Here is a 13,968-nt window from a genome sequence, read left to right on the forward strand (position 1 = left end):
TCATCCACAAGCAAAAGTGGCTTACCGTGACAAATACTGACCGATACTTAATTATATTACTTTTTACTGAAAAAAATCAATAAAACAAACAAAATGTTATGTATGTCATATGACATAGCTATGCATGAATACACTCTAGGGGCCTCATTCATGAAACATTCGTAAATATACGAGTAAATATGTGAGTGATCTGCGCGTAAAGAGACCTTCCCGAAAATGATTCTCCTGATTCACAAATACTTCGTAAACGTCAGATGTGATAGTGAAACGTGTGTGTGTGTGTTATGAATTCCAATCTGTCGTAAATGGGACGCGCGTTCACGCTCATTCTCAATTACCATAAATCCCGCCCATTAAATCCGACTGACAACTATATATGGGCATCATACTATGACACCAAACGAAGGATTTCAACATGTCTTCTTAAAACCGAATGAAAAATAAAAATTTCTCATTATCAGATAATATTTTATTATCAGAAGTTCATTCAAAACGCCACATAACAGGGCCGGATTAACCATTGGGCAATTGCCCAGGGGCCCAGGACATCTAAGGGGCCCTGGGCACCGTCAAATGTTATGTCAAATATTATGATTAAAATGTCTCCACGATCTGCTTTTGAATAAATATCGTAGGATCGTGCATTCTATCAGTTTGCAGTTCTGGCGCCTCCGTCTCAACATAGCCTACTGTACAGCGCGACGTATATCCACATGAAATGCAGAGGAACGGGACACTGTAGTTTATAAAAATTAATTATTTGCATGTGCTTTAAAGCCTTGCCGGTTAAACATGTCATTCGCTGCTGATGCGCTGTTCTAACGGGCGCTTTTCTGAGCGCAATAACGTTACACCCGCCGACGGGCGCATGCACTAAAAGCCTACAGCGCCTGTTATTTCAAGCGTACATAGTGGCGTATCAGGTCCTAAAAAAAGCAAGCTTGGCAGATATTACAGATGCAGTTACTGGAGTTTCATCTGTTAATCGAACAGTCCCAGAAGTGAAGAGAAAATGGTTCGACATGAAGCACGACTGCAAAAAACGAATTAGTTCACTTCGAAAAAATATAGCCGAGCCGTATTGAGCAATTAATTATGTGATTAAAGTGTTCCGTTTGTAGATGCTATTACTGGCTCTTATAATAAAAGTAAAAAGAAAAAACATATGTAATTAATATAATAGCTATTTTTTCAAAATGCTGTGTAAATATGTCCCCGATTAAGGTGAATTAAAATGCAGCCTTATTAATGAGCAAAACGTTCGGAAGTTAAACGCACTATTTACACGTGGTTGGGAGCAGGTGTAGATTTCTTTCGTACCAACTAACATTTGGAAAATACGAACATTTTAATGAATCCGAAAATTTACGCCAGAACCACTTTACACACGATTTACACAAGAATTCGTTCTGCTCGTGTTTCATGAATGAGACCCTAGATGTGTATATTGTGAACATATCTACATTTTCATTCAAATAATTAATTAAATAATGATATTTGATTTACTGACAACAATGATAAATATTAATAAAGGAGTAAATTAATGAATGAAAGTCACCATCACATAATAAACAAATGCAAGTCAACACATGAAACAAAGCTTTATTCAAACTACAATCATGTATATAGGCTACAGGCACTGAACCACATCTACTGCCATCTCAACACAGCGGTTCCCCTTCTGCGGCTTTATTCTGATGAATCAGCGGACCGCCGGAGGTGAGCCGTGCCGGAGGTTGTTGCGTGATGTGTTGTGCTTCACAATCTGAGGCAATAAGGGCCGGTGGAGTGATGGAGGGTCTCGTCCATGGCACGATCTCCAGGATTCAGCTCTGTGCTCCTCATCCTCAGTGCTCACACCAGTCTGCTGACATTTCAGATCCTACAAAAATGCACAAACATAACACAAAAGCAGTAGTTTTAACAGCACAATGTCATTTGATTTCAGTATTATTTAGCAGACAAGAACGCTTTTTTTCCACAAATGCCGCCATCATCTTTCCTTGCAGGTCCTGCTCCACCACAACAGCTGTGCAGCAAATGCACAGAAATCAAGAATCAGAAAGGTGCTGTAATAACTCTGTTTGAAATTACAATAATTAAAATAAACTACAACTTAATATTTAAATTATTATTAATTTCTGTAGTATACTCACTCAAAGCCTTTGATGACAGCCTTCAGCTTCATGAGCCTCTCTCCACCGGATAAACCCACATCTGTTCATCTGTCCCTGTAACATCCAGACAAGACTCCCATAACCTCTGTGATTTATGAGCTCAACACTACATTTACATGTTGAGGTTGTTTTAACTTTTTATCCAACATACATGTTCCTCAATTTATCAACAGTACTAATGGACAAATAAAATAGATAACTTATGTTTAGTTACTTTATAGATATGTTCTACATAGCACACATATCACTCAGATGTATATTTCATGTTGTGATGTGCTCTTCTGCAATACTTATAAAATATGTTCCTGTCAGATGTAAATAGACGTTTAAAATAAGCGTCTTTAAGATGTTTATGGTTTATGTAAATCCCCTTTAGAGACGTAACTTACGTGTCCTTACTGGAGCTCCTGTCAGCTAGAGCTAACGTTATACATAATAAAACGTTTTTTTACAGCCAAATCACAATCATACTATACTGTCTAACTCCTTTACACCTTCAACAGTTAAAACGTTTACTCTATAGTAGTTTAACACATGCAATTTTAACACAAGGAACCGTGTTTACTCACATTTGAAACCCCGCGCGTCGCTGATCTCCGTGATGTTTGATAATGACGTATCCCCTCGCGTGGCCTCCTGGGATAGAAGAGTATCCACCGGTTGAGCACTCAAAAATCGAGACAGGGGTAGCTGCAGCTTGGAGTAATGGGCGTGGCAAGAGGTAGGGGCGTGGCGAGAGGTAGGGGCGTGGCAAGAGGTTTCTCATTGGTCAAAGGAGTTTCCTCCTGGCAACTGCGTTGGCCAATCAGCAGTAACCATAGTTATACGTCATTTCCTTTAGCTAAAAAATATCGTCATTTCCTTTAGACGGAAAGAAGATGGCGGAGGTAATACACGTGTAATTTGTGGTTCTCTTTGCTTTACATCTTTCAACTTTGGTAATTATTTAATTGTTGTTGACAGACACATGTTACAGTGAGAAGAATGAATGAGTCCATTTGCATCGAAGACATCAGAGTCGGCGAGTTATATCGATGTCCGTTCTGTGCTCTCAATGTTTTTAGTCCATGTGAATATCACAACATACACAGTCATTTGCAAAGCCACAGACTTCGCGCGGTTCGACATGAACGTAAGTATGAGTTCAGTTGTGATCGCAGGGTGCGATTTGTGAATAAAAACAGAGGGGGGGGGGATGTTTTGAAACATTTTTATTCATAAAAATAAATCATGAGAACATGAACTTCATCACTGCATGTGCAGGAATTGTAAAATCTTTTTTATTAACTCATGAAGTAGCCTAACGCAATATTTTTACTTTAATAGCTTATCTTTCCCCACACATTTAAACTGTGATCATGCAATAACGTTAACTTTACATCGCGATGCTGAGCTACAGTGAAATGATAGAAAAGACATTATCTGTGTTAGCAATTCGCTTCATTTGCGCGTCCAGTTCACGCGAATGAGGCGAATTGCTAACACAGATAATGTCTTTTCTATCATTTCACGTCTACCGGACGCGCGAATGGCTACCGGACGCGTCTACTTGCGCGCGCGCCCCCGCCCCCCCCGCCAAATCGCACCCTATGCATGCCTGTTATAACTTGTTAAGGTTATAGATAATAACGTGAACGGTGATGTTACGTATCATAATTGGAAACTTATGTCAAACATGTTTTACTTTATATATGAATTTTCCTATTTTAAATTGTGTTTGATGTTTATGATTCTTTTAGATTTGATCATCTTTGACTGCCACTTGGAATGCAGACAAACCAAGCACTTTCACTGCTTCCACTGCTCAAAAACCATAATTAAAAAGTCTGATTTTATAAAGCACATAAATATGTGCAAAGTAGTCAAACAGACGGTGCCTTTGTCTCATCAGAGTAGTGACGATGCTCCAAAACCGGTCCAGTGTGCATCTTTGTCTCCTCCCTGTAGTGACGATGCTCCAAAACCAGTCCAGTGTGCATCTTTGTCTCCTCCCTGTAGTGACGATGCTCCAAAACCAGTCCAGTGTGCATCTTTGTCTCCTCCCTGTATTGACACAGCTCCAAAACCAGTCCAGTGTGCATCTTTGTCTCCTCCCTGTAGTGACGATGCTCCAAAACCAGTCCAGTGTGCATCTTTGTCTCCTCCCTGTATTGACGATGCTCCAAAACCAGTCCAGTGTGCATCTTTGTCTCCTCCCTGTAGTGACGATGCTCCAAAACCAGTCCAGTGTGCATCTTTGTCTCCTCCCTGTATTGACGATGCTCCAAAACCAGTCCAGTGTGCATCTTTGTCTCCTCCCTGTAGTGACGATGCTCCAAAACCGGTCCAGTGTGCATCTTTGTCTCCTCCCAGTAGTGACGCAGCTCCAAAACCGGTCCAGTGTGCATCTTTGTCTCCTCCCAGTAGTGACGATGCTCCAAAACCGGTCCAGTGTGCATCTTTGTCTCCTCCCAGTAGTGACGCAGCTCCAAAACCGGTCCAGTGTGCATCTTTGTCTCCTCCCAGTAGTGACGCAGCTCCAAAGATGGTCCAGTCAGTTAGGTTTCCTGCTCAAAGTGACGACACCACTCCGCAAGTGACCAAAACTGTGTCTTTTGCACCTCTTTGTGATGACACCGATAAAACCCGCTTGAAAGTTCGTAGAAAACAGGGGCAAAGATTATGTTGTCCCCACTGTAATCTGTGCGTTTTAAAAAAAAACCTCAAGAAACATATACAAAGGGCACACTTGAATATTGAACCTGATATCACTGCACAGTCTCACCTTCAAAGTCAGTGTATTGACCCAAAAAATGCAGTTTTTGCTGTTGCAAAATCATCTAAAGGCCCTTGTATACCCATTCATGTTATCAAAAAAACATGGGGTATTTCACACAAGGTGACTTGTGAACTTGATGTCTGCAATTCTGTAATGGATTTTAAAAGAAGAAGTGGCATGCGATCTTGTCAGTGTACACACTTAAAATCAGTGGATTACTGCAGATCTGATGCTGGAAATGTTGTCCTGCATGAAGAGGCTTTAAGAGAAATGGTACAGCACAAATGGTTTTCAGAGGAACGCAAAAGACAGTGCTTAAATGCTCAGAAAAAAGCTGAAGAAGAAAGTGTGTGTTTTGCATCCTATGTGACTCTTGGTGGTCCATCCTATATGCACTATGTGTCAGTTTTTGAGCCAAAAGTTTCATTCTATAACCGATTGGAAAGAATCATGGTTGTTTATAATGCAAAAAACAACACATGGCATTGCCCTTGTACTCGGCCAAGACGCTCCTGTATACACAAGGCTGTGTGCAAATGGTATCTTTTCCAAACCAACAGGAAAATGTTCCAAAGAGTGAAGAGCACAGAGGTGGAATTGACCTGTAAGACTCCATTGCCAGTGGACACTGGACTTTCTGATTCAGAAAAAGACTATTCTGAGAACATTGTGTACCCTCCACAAAATGAGGACCTCAAGAAAATGGTGCAGTATATCTTTACAAAGAAAACATTACCTTCTTCCCTACCCATCTCAGCAACCAATTTAGATGAAAAGGAATTCCCAAAAGTTTTGGTTCCAGATGAAATGCACTGTTCATCGTGTTCGGAACCCCTTAGTGACCCTTTGCTCATCTCTAATAAAGCTAAAATTGTCACAACAGTTGGAATAATTGAAGGTTGGTATTTATTTGTTAGTAGTAAATTCTTACTTCAGTAATGTGTGTTAAGATTAGCTGCTTATTTTGTTTGTTTTTGTTTTTAGGTGTTGAAACCTATTGCAAGACATGCCCAGTGTGTGGACTTGCATATCGCTATCAAGAATGGAGCACTGGTGTGCATAACTACGATGACCACATCATACTCAGTTTGAAATTTTGTCTTATGCTTCGGAGTTTTTTGCAGGTATTGTGGATTGCTTAATTTATTGCAGGTTGTCCAAACTCAGTCCTGAAGGGCTGCTGTCCTGCAGTTTAGCTCCAACTTTTACTTTAAATTACAGTGTTAAATGTTATTGTCACAACAATGTCAATACCTAATTTTTCCTCTTTAGTCTCACACCGCTGTTGAAAGAGTCTGTAAAGCGCTTTCAATATCCAATGGAGTGGTTTACCCAAGTAAAACAGTGCTTTGTGCTTATTTGCACTTTGAAGCATTAACTGATCACAACTACCAGTTTTCCTGCTTAAAGTGTGGATTCCATCCATCTGTTGTGATCATGGATGCTCATCGAAAAGCAGCTTTTAGCATGCCAGGTATGATACAGATCTAATTAGAATTTGAAATATCCTGACTTGCATGCAAGTTATTAGAATCAATCATCAATTGAAGTTTTGAGTTGAGCTGTCTTTTATTCATCAAATAATCCTGAAAAAGTATCACAGGTTATAAAAAATATTTCCACATTGATAAGGCATAATAAATTACATTTAGATCATGTGGCACTGATGTCTGACACTGACATAATAATTAAATAAAAATAAATGACTGATGACTGAAATCATTTTTGATGGTATATTAAATAGAATGTTTTTAAACAAATTGTTTTAGAACAATTTTAAATTGGAATTTCTGCTCCAATAAATGCAGACTTGATGAACATAAGATACTTCCTTCAAATCATTAAAAATAGTGATGTTTTATAAGTTTTGACTTGGCACTGTATTTGTAATTTTATTTTGTTAGTCAGTGAAATAGAAGAACCACCAGCGAACTTTGATGGACAGGTGGATGTGGAGGCTTTTTGGAATTCACTGCGATTGGAGATTATTGCAAGAGGTCTTGTGGAGAGTAAGTTATTTTATTAATTTGGATCAAAGTACTACACAGACACAGGTATTTTTTTTTATCTTGTATTATGCCTAAACTTTTATACTGGGAGACATTACACATGGATGCAACATGCACACACACAAATTAGAAAAATACAGTGTACCCCATGACATGATCTGTTATTACATATTAATTAATTTATATTTATGTATAACTTTATTTTGTTGTTAAACTTTAGAAATAAAAGTTGAGTTATCACTGGCAACAACAACAATAATAATAATTCATTACATTTATATAGCGCTTTTCTCAACACTCAAAGCGCTTTACATAGAAGGGGGAAATCTCCTCAACCACCACCAATGGGCAGCATCACTTGGATGATGCGACGGCAGCCATATTGCGCCAGAACACCCACCACACACCAGCTTACTGGTGGAGAGGAGACAGAGTGAAACAACATTATGACTTGTTTTTTGTTTTGTTTTTGCAGCTGGAAACCCCAATCCTTTTGCAGTCAAGCCAAGTTATCACCTTTGGGCTCCCTGGATTGGACCGAATACTAGGAAGTCTGGCTCTGTCTTAAATACAGAATGGGAGAAAGTACATTCATCAAATCCTAATCCTGCATCTGAAGTTCCAGTAACTGAGGAAAGGCTTATTGATGAGCTGATGTCACTGAAGGTGTAGTGTTGTTTTGTTTACCTTTTTGTAACCGTATTCTATTGTCATTGTTTATTTCTAATAAATTCTGAGTTTTTTGTTGTTGTTTTAATTCATAGGTGGCTGCTGTCCGACAGTTATGTGCATCATGTGGGTTAGATAACAAGGGATCAAAGATGGACCTCATAATGAGACTGAGGAGTGAAATGCAAAACAGATCAGCATATGACAAAAATTTTCAAAAGGTTTGGGGTGCATCAGGTTTGTATGCACAGATATATCTTAATTTATAATAGAAAACACACATTTCTTTATTTTTTTTACTTTTAGTGCTGCAATCATTAATTTGAAACAATTTATCACTTAGGTGGCTGGGCAGTTGTTATGTGCCCCTGTGGTGTCGTTAACAGCATTAAAGTCCTGGTGAGAGCTGAAAGTCCAAGGGACTTCACTGACATTTTGCTGTCCTGGAAACACCTTCCCAACGTAACCATTTATGACTTTGCAAGAGGACTTTCCACTCATGCAAATCTCCGTAACCCAAACATGATTCCATTCAGCCCACATGAGGGTCGGCTTTTGGAGCCAAATGATGCCAATATTGCAGCAGCAGAAGAGGGGAGACTTAAGATTTCATTGGAATGGCTCAAAGAGAAGAAAATGCCTGCTGATGTGAATGGGCATCCATTAACTGGCTCATCTGATCACTATGTACTTTCTGACAGATTCCATGAAAACAACACAAAGGATCCCCGTGATAAACTTCGTAAAATACAGCTTGTGCCTGAGTTGGCTGGAAGAGTTAATTCTCAGTGTGCGGAGCAGTTGTTTTCTCAAATGAGAAAAAACAATTACTTCCTAAATGTTATGAAGCCATCAAATCACTTGTTTCTTATGCGAAATCTGCTGCACCACTACAACGTTGCGATTAACACTAGGTTTACAGAACAGCTTACCAAGGCTGTTGGTTGCACTCAGGTTGTCCTGGATGAGCATGGCCAAGCACTTGCAGGTAAACTTAATTTTTCATAATGCAATTTAATGTCATTATTTGGCTTCTCCAGTAATGTTATTTGACACTGGGGTTAGATGACACTCGCATGCTTTATTGCTAGGGTCTTTGAGTAAAAGCACAGTCGAAATGGATAATGAGCCGAGTATAGACAAGGCGTCTGTGACAGGGCTGAAGGATGTAATGCCCAACAAGACTGGCTGGGAGCAACCATTCAGCGAAGAAAAGGTGATTGCTCTATGAAGGTTGAAATCTTAAAAGCTGAGGAATGAGTAGCCTGAAACATTTTGTAATGTTTGTTGATAATGTTTTTTAGCTCACACGTGTTTTGGACACAAAGCAAAATGGGAGTGAACATGTGTCAAGTGTTTGTTCTACAACCCTGATGAGAGAAGTTGGTTGCACTCAGGTTGTCCTGGATGAGCATGGCCAAGCACTTGCAGGTAAACTTAATTTTTCGTAATGCAATTTAATGTCATTATTTGGCTTCTCCAGAAATGTTATTTGACACTGGGGTTAGATGACACTCGCATGCTTTATTGCTAGGGACTTTAAGTAAAAGCACAGTCGAAATGGATAATGAGCCGAGTATAGACAAGGCGTCTGTGACAGGGCGGAAGGATGTAATGCCCAACAAGACTGGCTGGGAGCAACCATTCAGCGAAGAAAAGGTGATTTGCTCTGAAATCTTTTAAAGGGATACTTCACCGTTTTTTTCATATTAAATTGTTATTCCCTTAACTAAGACGAGTTGATGCATACCTCTCTCGTCTCAGTGCGTGCACTTAAAGGATTAGTTCACTTTTAAAGTGAAAATTCTGTCATCATTTACTCACCCTTAAGTTGTTTCAAACCTGTATGAATTTCTTTCCTTTGCTGAACACAAAGGAAGATATTTAGAAGAATGTCAGTAACCAGACAGTTTCTGGTTCCCATTGACTTCCATAGTATATTTTTTTCCCTACTATGGAAGTCAATGAGAACCAGAAACTGTCTGGTTACTGACATTCTTCTAAATATCTTCCTTTGTGTTCAGCAGAAGAAGGAAATGCATACAGGTTTGGAACAACTTGAGGGTGAGTAAATGATGACAGAATATTCATTTTTGGGTGAACTATCCCTTTAATCGCTCTGGCGCGCGGCGATGCTTTGATAGCACTTCGACTCGGCGCAGTAAAAAGTCACGCTTGTAAAATCCTCTCCCTCTCACTTCTGTCATTAGAACCAACGTGACTTTTTACTGCGCCGAGTCGAAGTGCTTCCAACTTCAAGTGCTATTCCGCCATACATTAGTTATCCTTTTTACCCGCTTAGAAAAGCGCCACGTTTTATTTTGTGTCACCATACTTGGTCGTGTAACTACTAGTGTAACTGTATTTAAATAGGAAAAACGTGGAGGTGTTTGGTCACTTCTAACTTCATCTGTCTGGATCCTAATGAATGAACTGGGCTAAGCTAAGTGCTATCAAAGTGTCACTCACTGCGCGCTAGAGCGATTAAGTGCACGCACTGAGACGAGAGAGGTATGTATCAACTCGTCTTAGTTAAGGGAATAACATAGTTCATAGTTTAGTATGAAAAAACAGTGGAGTATCCCTTTAAGCTGATGAAGCCTCAAGTAGGCTCAAGTAGCCTCAAACATTTTGTAATGTATGTTGATAATGTCCTCCACCCCCACCCCCCCCACCCCTTCCAAATAGCTCTCACATATTTTAGACACAAAGCAAAATGGGAGAGAACATGTGGCACGTGTTTATTCTACAACCCTGATGCGAGAAGATTTTCAGACCTTGGGATTGGAACGCAATGTGGAGGCAACAGTTAGGATCATCTTAAATTTCTTTGATCCAATTTACTTTTCAAAAATGTTCCTGTTTTTAAGTGAAGCTGTGATATCTTAACAGATTCTGAATTGCTGTTTCAAGAAAATTGAAGACCTCAGCAAATTGCAGGTAAAATGTCATTGCTTGTAGCGTGAATAAAATGCAAAAAGCTATTATGAAGAAATGTGTATGTTTCTGTAATTAGGGCATCCAAGTCTGGACGTCTAACAGCTATGTGAATGCAACGCTGATTCCCCCACTTTGTGCAGATCCCATGTTACATATCCCTGTAAGCAATTATATATTTTTTTCCAACAGTAATATTGTAGTTAGGATTTGTTATTTTAGCATACATACTTTGGATTTCATTGACTTGTTTCTATGTATTATTGCTAGCTATTGACATTTTATGTGGCATACATGTTGTAAGCATTCTTTCAAAGTGTCCAAAAAGATTTCACAGAGCAAAATAAACATTGTGCACCATTTTGTGTTATATTTATTTGTGATAGGTTGATGCTTCTACAAAAGACTGCATTCTATTCCCATCGTGGATCAAGTCACATTGGATGCTTTGTGTAAGTCATGAAGACATTTTTATCCATGTCAAATTGATTTCTGTATTTATTGTTTAACAACCATTTTCAGATTTTGCGCCCAAAGCTGAAACAGGTGTTTTTTCTTGATTCACTCTGCGCGAGTGGTCTGAGTGATGGAAGATACAGTCAAGTGTACAGGTCTTTTACATAGCTCAGTAGTTCATGTTCAGAAGTTCCAGTTGAACAGTTCTTGTTCAAATGTTCTCAGCTGCTGTATGGTGGTTCAGTTCTAAACCATTCAGCATTTTTCTTTTTTTTCTTCATTTTTGACGTTCTTGTGTTAATGTCTTATGTGAATTATGAGGTCATTTAAATGTATTAACGTTGAAAGTACCAAAACACTAATAACCAATCAACAGTAAGGGGCGTACACAATCAAAATGGGGGACTGTTGTATAGTTTGTTCATAAGTTTAGCAGCAGAGTTATAAAGATAGGGATGAGATACCTTTTGAATAGGGGTGTGTTTTGTTGATTTTGAATTTCAACATAATAATTTCTCAATTTCTAAAAATCATTTAATAGAAGGGTTGCTCAGACTGTCATTCCTGGCCATTGGACTGAGATCTCCTGTAAGGATCTTCCAGTAAGTTTTTGAATCATCACTTATTTTTCTAGCTCACAATTAAATTAAATGCTTTCTTGCTTACTTGCTTTTTTTCATTTCTTGATTTGCTTTCAAACCTTATCCAGGAGATTCCAATGCAGCATTTCTCCAATAATTGTGGAGTCTTTGTGCTCATGGTGAGTTTTTATATGACAGTAACATCAGTTTAATTTAGAAACAAAATAAAAAAGGTCTTAACAAGTAGCCTTTGATTTTCAGTATGGCCTGTACATTTCTCTGGGGGTGGCTTTTGACTTTTCTGAGGTGAGTCTTCAGATCTTTGTTCAACACATTTGTTTTGCAAGCCAGTATAAAAACAGAATTTTAAACATTATAGTAATGTTTTTTTTTTTTTTTTGTTAAGGCTAATATGTCAAGAATAAGGAAATGGTGGTGTGTACTGCTACTTGAAGACTCAGGGTAAATTCTAATTCTAATAAATTTAAAGTAATGACATTTTAGCATTTTGTAATTCTCTCTCTCTCTCTCTCTCTCTCTCTCTCTCTCTCTCTCTCTCTCTCTCTCTCTCTCTCTCTCTCTCTCTCTCTCTCTCTAGGTCTCCTACAGATCGGAAAAGGCACAGAAAAGATGCTGAGGTTGAAGGCTCATGTGAAGTCAAAACTGGTATGGTAAACAGTTTGAAATATAACACGTAAAAATATATTTTTAAAAAAGGCCAGTGAAAATGTTTTTTCTTTTCTTTTTTCAGTCATGGACCCAACAGGAGGCCTTGCTGATGTACTGTTGAATATTATTTATTTAAAAATAAAAATTTGGAGTCATGTAATATTTTAAAATAGTTTTTCCATATTTTTATTTCCAGCTACCACCAGAGGTGCTCAGTCACATTCTTCTTGATGTTGTTTATGAAGAAGGAGACAAAGCCTTTCACACTCTGTCACTAGTGTGCAAAAAGTTTAATGAAACAGTCCACCATCCAGGTTTTCTTAAAAAAGCTCACTTTGCCTGGCTGGACAGTATGTATAAGTATTACTTTATGAAATGAACAAGTTAAGCTAATATATTAATTTCATTTTTTTGCATTACAAATATTTTTTTTCTTTTCCTTGTAGGTATCGTTGACTGGAAGTCAGTCAATCCGAATGTGAGGGAGGAATATAGGGTGGAGTTTAAGCTCACCAGATGTGATGCCTGTGGATTCCTCTACAAAAACACCACTGGATATCGCGGCAGTGGAAAGAAGGGGGTCTTCACTGCATTCTATTCAGACAAAGAGTTTGATGGCTTCTGTTCTATGGACTGCTACTACAGTATGAATCAGTGAAGGAATGAGTTTTGACTTCGGAATGAGTTTTGACTTAGAACACAAGCCTTTGATGACATTCTATTGACGTTTCAAAAAATTAATTGTAAAAATGACAACTGAATAAATGTATTTTGTATAAAATGGTGTTTGTTTTGCTTAATTGATTAATGTCACTTAAAAGTTTATTAAACTGTTTTTACTTAATTGTATAATTATATGGTGTGTTTGATCAAACATGTACAGTATATATGCCTTTATACAGCAAAAACATTTGCTGTACCATTATTATAAAAATAACATTACTTTTAGTTTGTATGAACTTTAAATGAAAGTTCAAAATGACTTTAATAGTGTCAGGAGATATTTTTATCTTCAAAATAATAATTTAATTTGTTTTTTAATTATATTATTTTATTTAGTTCAAGTACAGACATTTCAAGTATGCAATAAAAGAAAAGATTAATACAAGGCATTTTAAATACAGCTCAAAATGTGTAAATCAGAGAATAACAGTAAGTATAAAATGCACATAAATAAATGCAAAAATAAAAGTTTATAATATCAAGGTAGTTATAAATCTTTTTATTTTATTTTTGTTACCTCAGGTTTGAAAGGCTTTCAAAGTATACTGTGAGATCAGTGTTATAAAAGGTAATATATGAGGGTTTCTTTTATTTTTGTCTTATGAATATAAAACTTCGCCAAAATAATTGAATTATATAATTTAGTTTTTCAGAAAAATATGGGTTTTGGACAAATTAAGACAAATATGTTTCTCATATCTATTTTAAAGTCAGTCCAAAAAGAAATAGAAAAACGGCAATACAAAAATAAATGTTCAATATCTTCAAGTGATGTGTTACAAACATAGGTTGCAAAAAGTGCATTTATCACAAACAGTATGAATGTTTTTTAATGATTGATCCTATAAAAAGTCGCGGTGGTGATGACGTCATGTAACCCGCGCCATACATAAGGTTTCGAAGGTGACGTACTTTTAAATGTATTCTTAATATCATTATTGCTATTTTTACAGTGAAAGAAATGTATTTGGTCTTGTATAATTATTTGT

At 37.6% G+C, this 13,968-nt stretch overlaps 1 protein-coding gene and 1 long non-coding RNA gene across 5 annotated transcripts; one reads left to right on the forward strand and one right to left on the reverse strand.

The window, feature by feature from the left end:
* Window positions 1-1,528: 1,528 nt before the first annotated feature.
* LOC306996499 lies at window positions 1,529-2,837 on the reverse strand. Of its 2 annotated transcripts, none has more exons than XR_013797103.1 (3): window positions 2,747-2,837; window positions 2,157-2,231; window positions 1,529-1,882 (listed from the first exon to the last, which is right to left on the reverse strand). It is a non-coding gene; the product is annotated as an uncharacterized lncRNA (long non-coding RNA). The 2 variants fall into 2 exon arrangements; XR_013797104.1 differs by having other exon boundaries at window positions 1,529-2,029.
* A 70-nt stretch (window positions 2,838-2,907) lies between these two features.
* Window positions 2,908-12,583, forward strand: LOC306996494 (uncharacterized protein). 3 transcript variants are annotated; one of them, XM_079609026.1, is made up of 22 exons: window positions 2,908-3,064; window positions 3,141-3,309; window positions 3,917-5,833; window positions 5,920-6,059; window positions 6,208-6,409; window positions 6,840-6,944; window positions 7,420-7,610; window positions 7,709-7,850; window positions 7,957-8,601; window positions 8,705-8,829; window positions 8,918-9,044; window positions 9,148-9,272; window positions 10,302-10,421; window positions 10,506-10,553; window positions 10,630-10,713; window positions 10,937-11,002; window positions 11,548-11,608; window positions 11,716-11,766; window positions 11,849-11,893; window positions 11,994-12,049; window positions 12,186-12,367; window positions 12,453-12,571. In XM_079609026.1, exons 1-17 carry the CDS (start codon window positions 3,056-3,058, stop codon window positions 11,584-11,586), a joined length of 4,254 nt encoding a protein of 1,417 aa, XP_079465152.1. In that variant the 5' UTR covers window positions 2,908-3,055; the 3' UTR covers window positions 11,587-11,608; window positions 11,716-11,766; window positions 11,849-11,893; window positions 11,994-12,049; window positions 12,186-12,367; window positions 12,453-12,571. The 3 variants fall into 3 exon arrangements, with proteins under 3 accessions (XP_079465152.1, XP_079465151.1, XP_079465150.1); XM_079609025.1 differs by having other exon boundaries at window positions 12,186-12,583; XM_079609024.1 differs by lacking the exons at window positions 11,994-12,049; window positions 12,186-12,367; window positions 12,453-12,571 and having other exon boundaries at window positions 10,937-11,608; window positions 11,849-11,886.
* Window positions 12,584-13,968: the final 1,385 nt, after the last annotated feature.

The sequence above is a fragment of the Phoxinus phoxinus genome, assembly GCF_949152265.1.
Source record: "Phoxinus phoxinus genome assembly, chromosome: 4".
In the NCBI taxonomy this organism is placed as follows: Eukaryota; Metazoa; Chordata; class Actinopteri; order Cypriniformes; family Leuciscidae; genus Phoxinus; species Phoxinus phoxinus.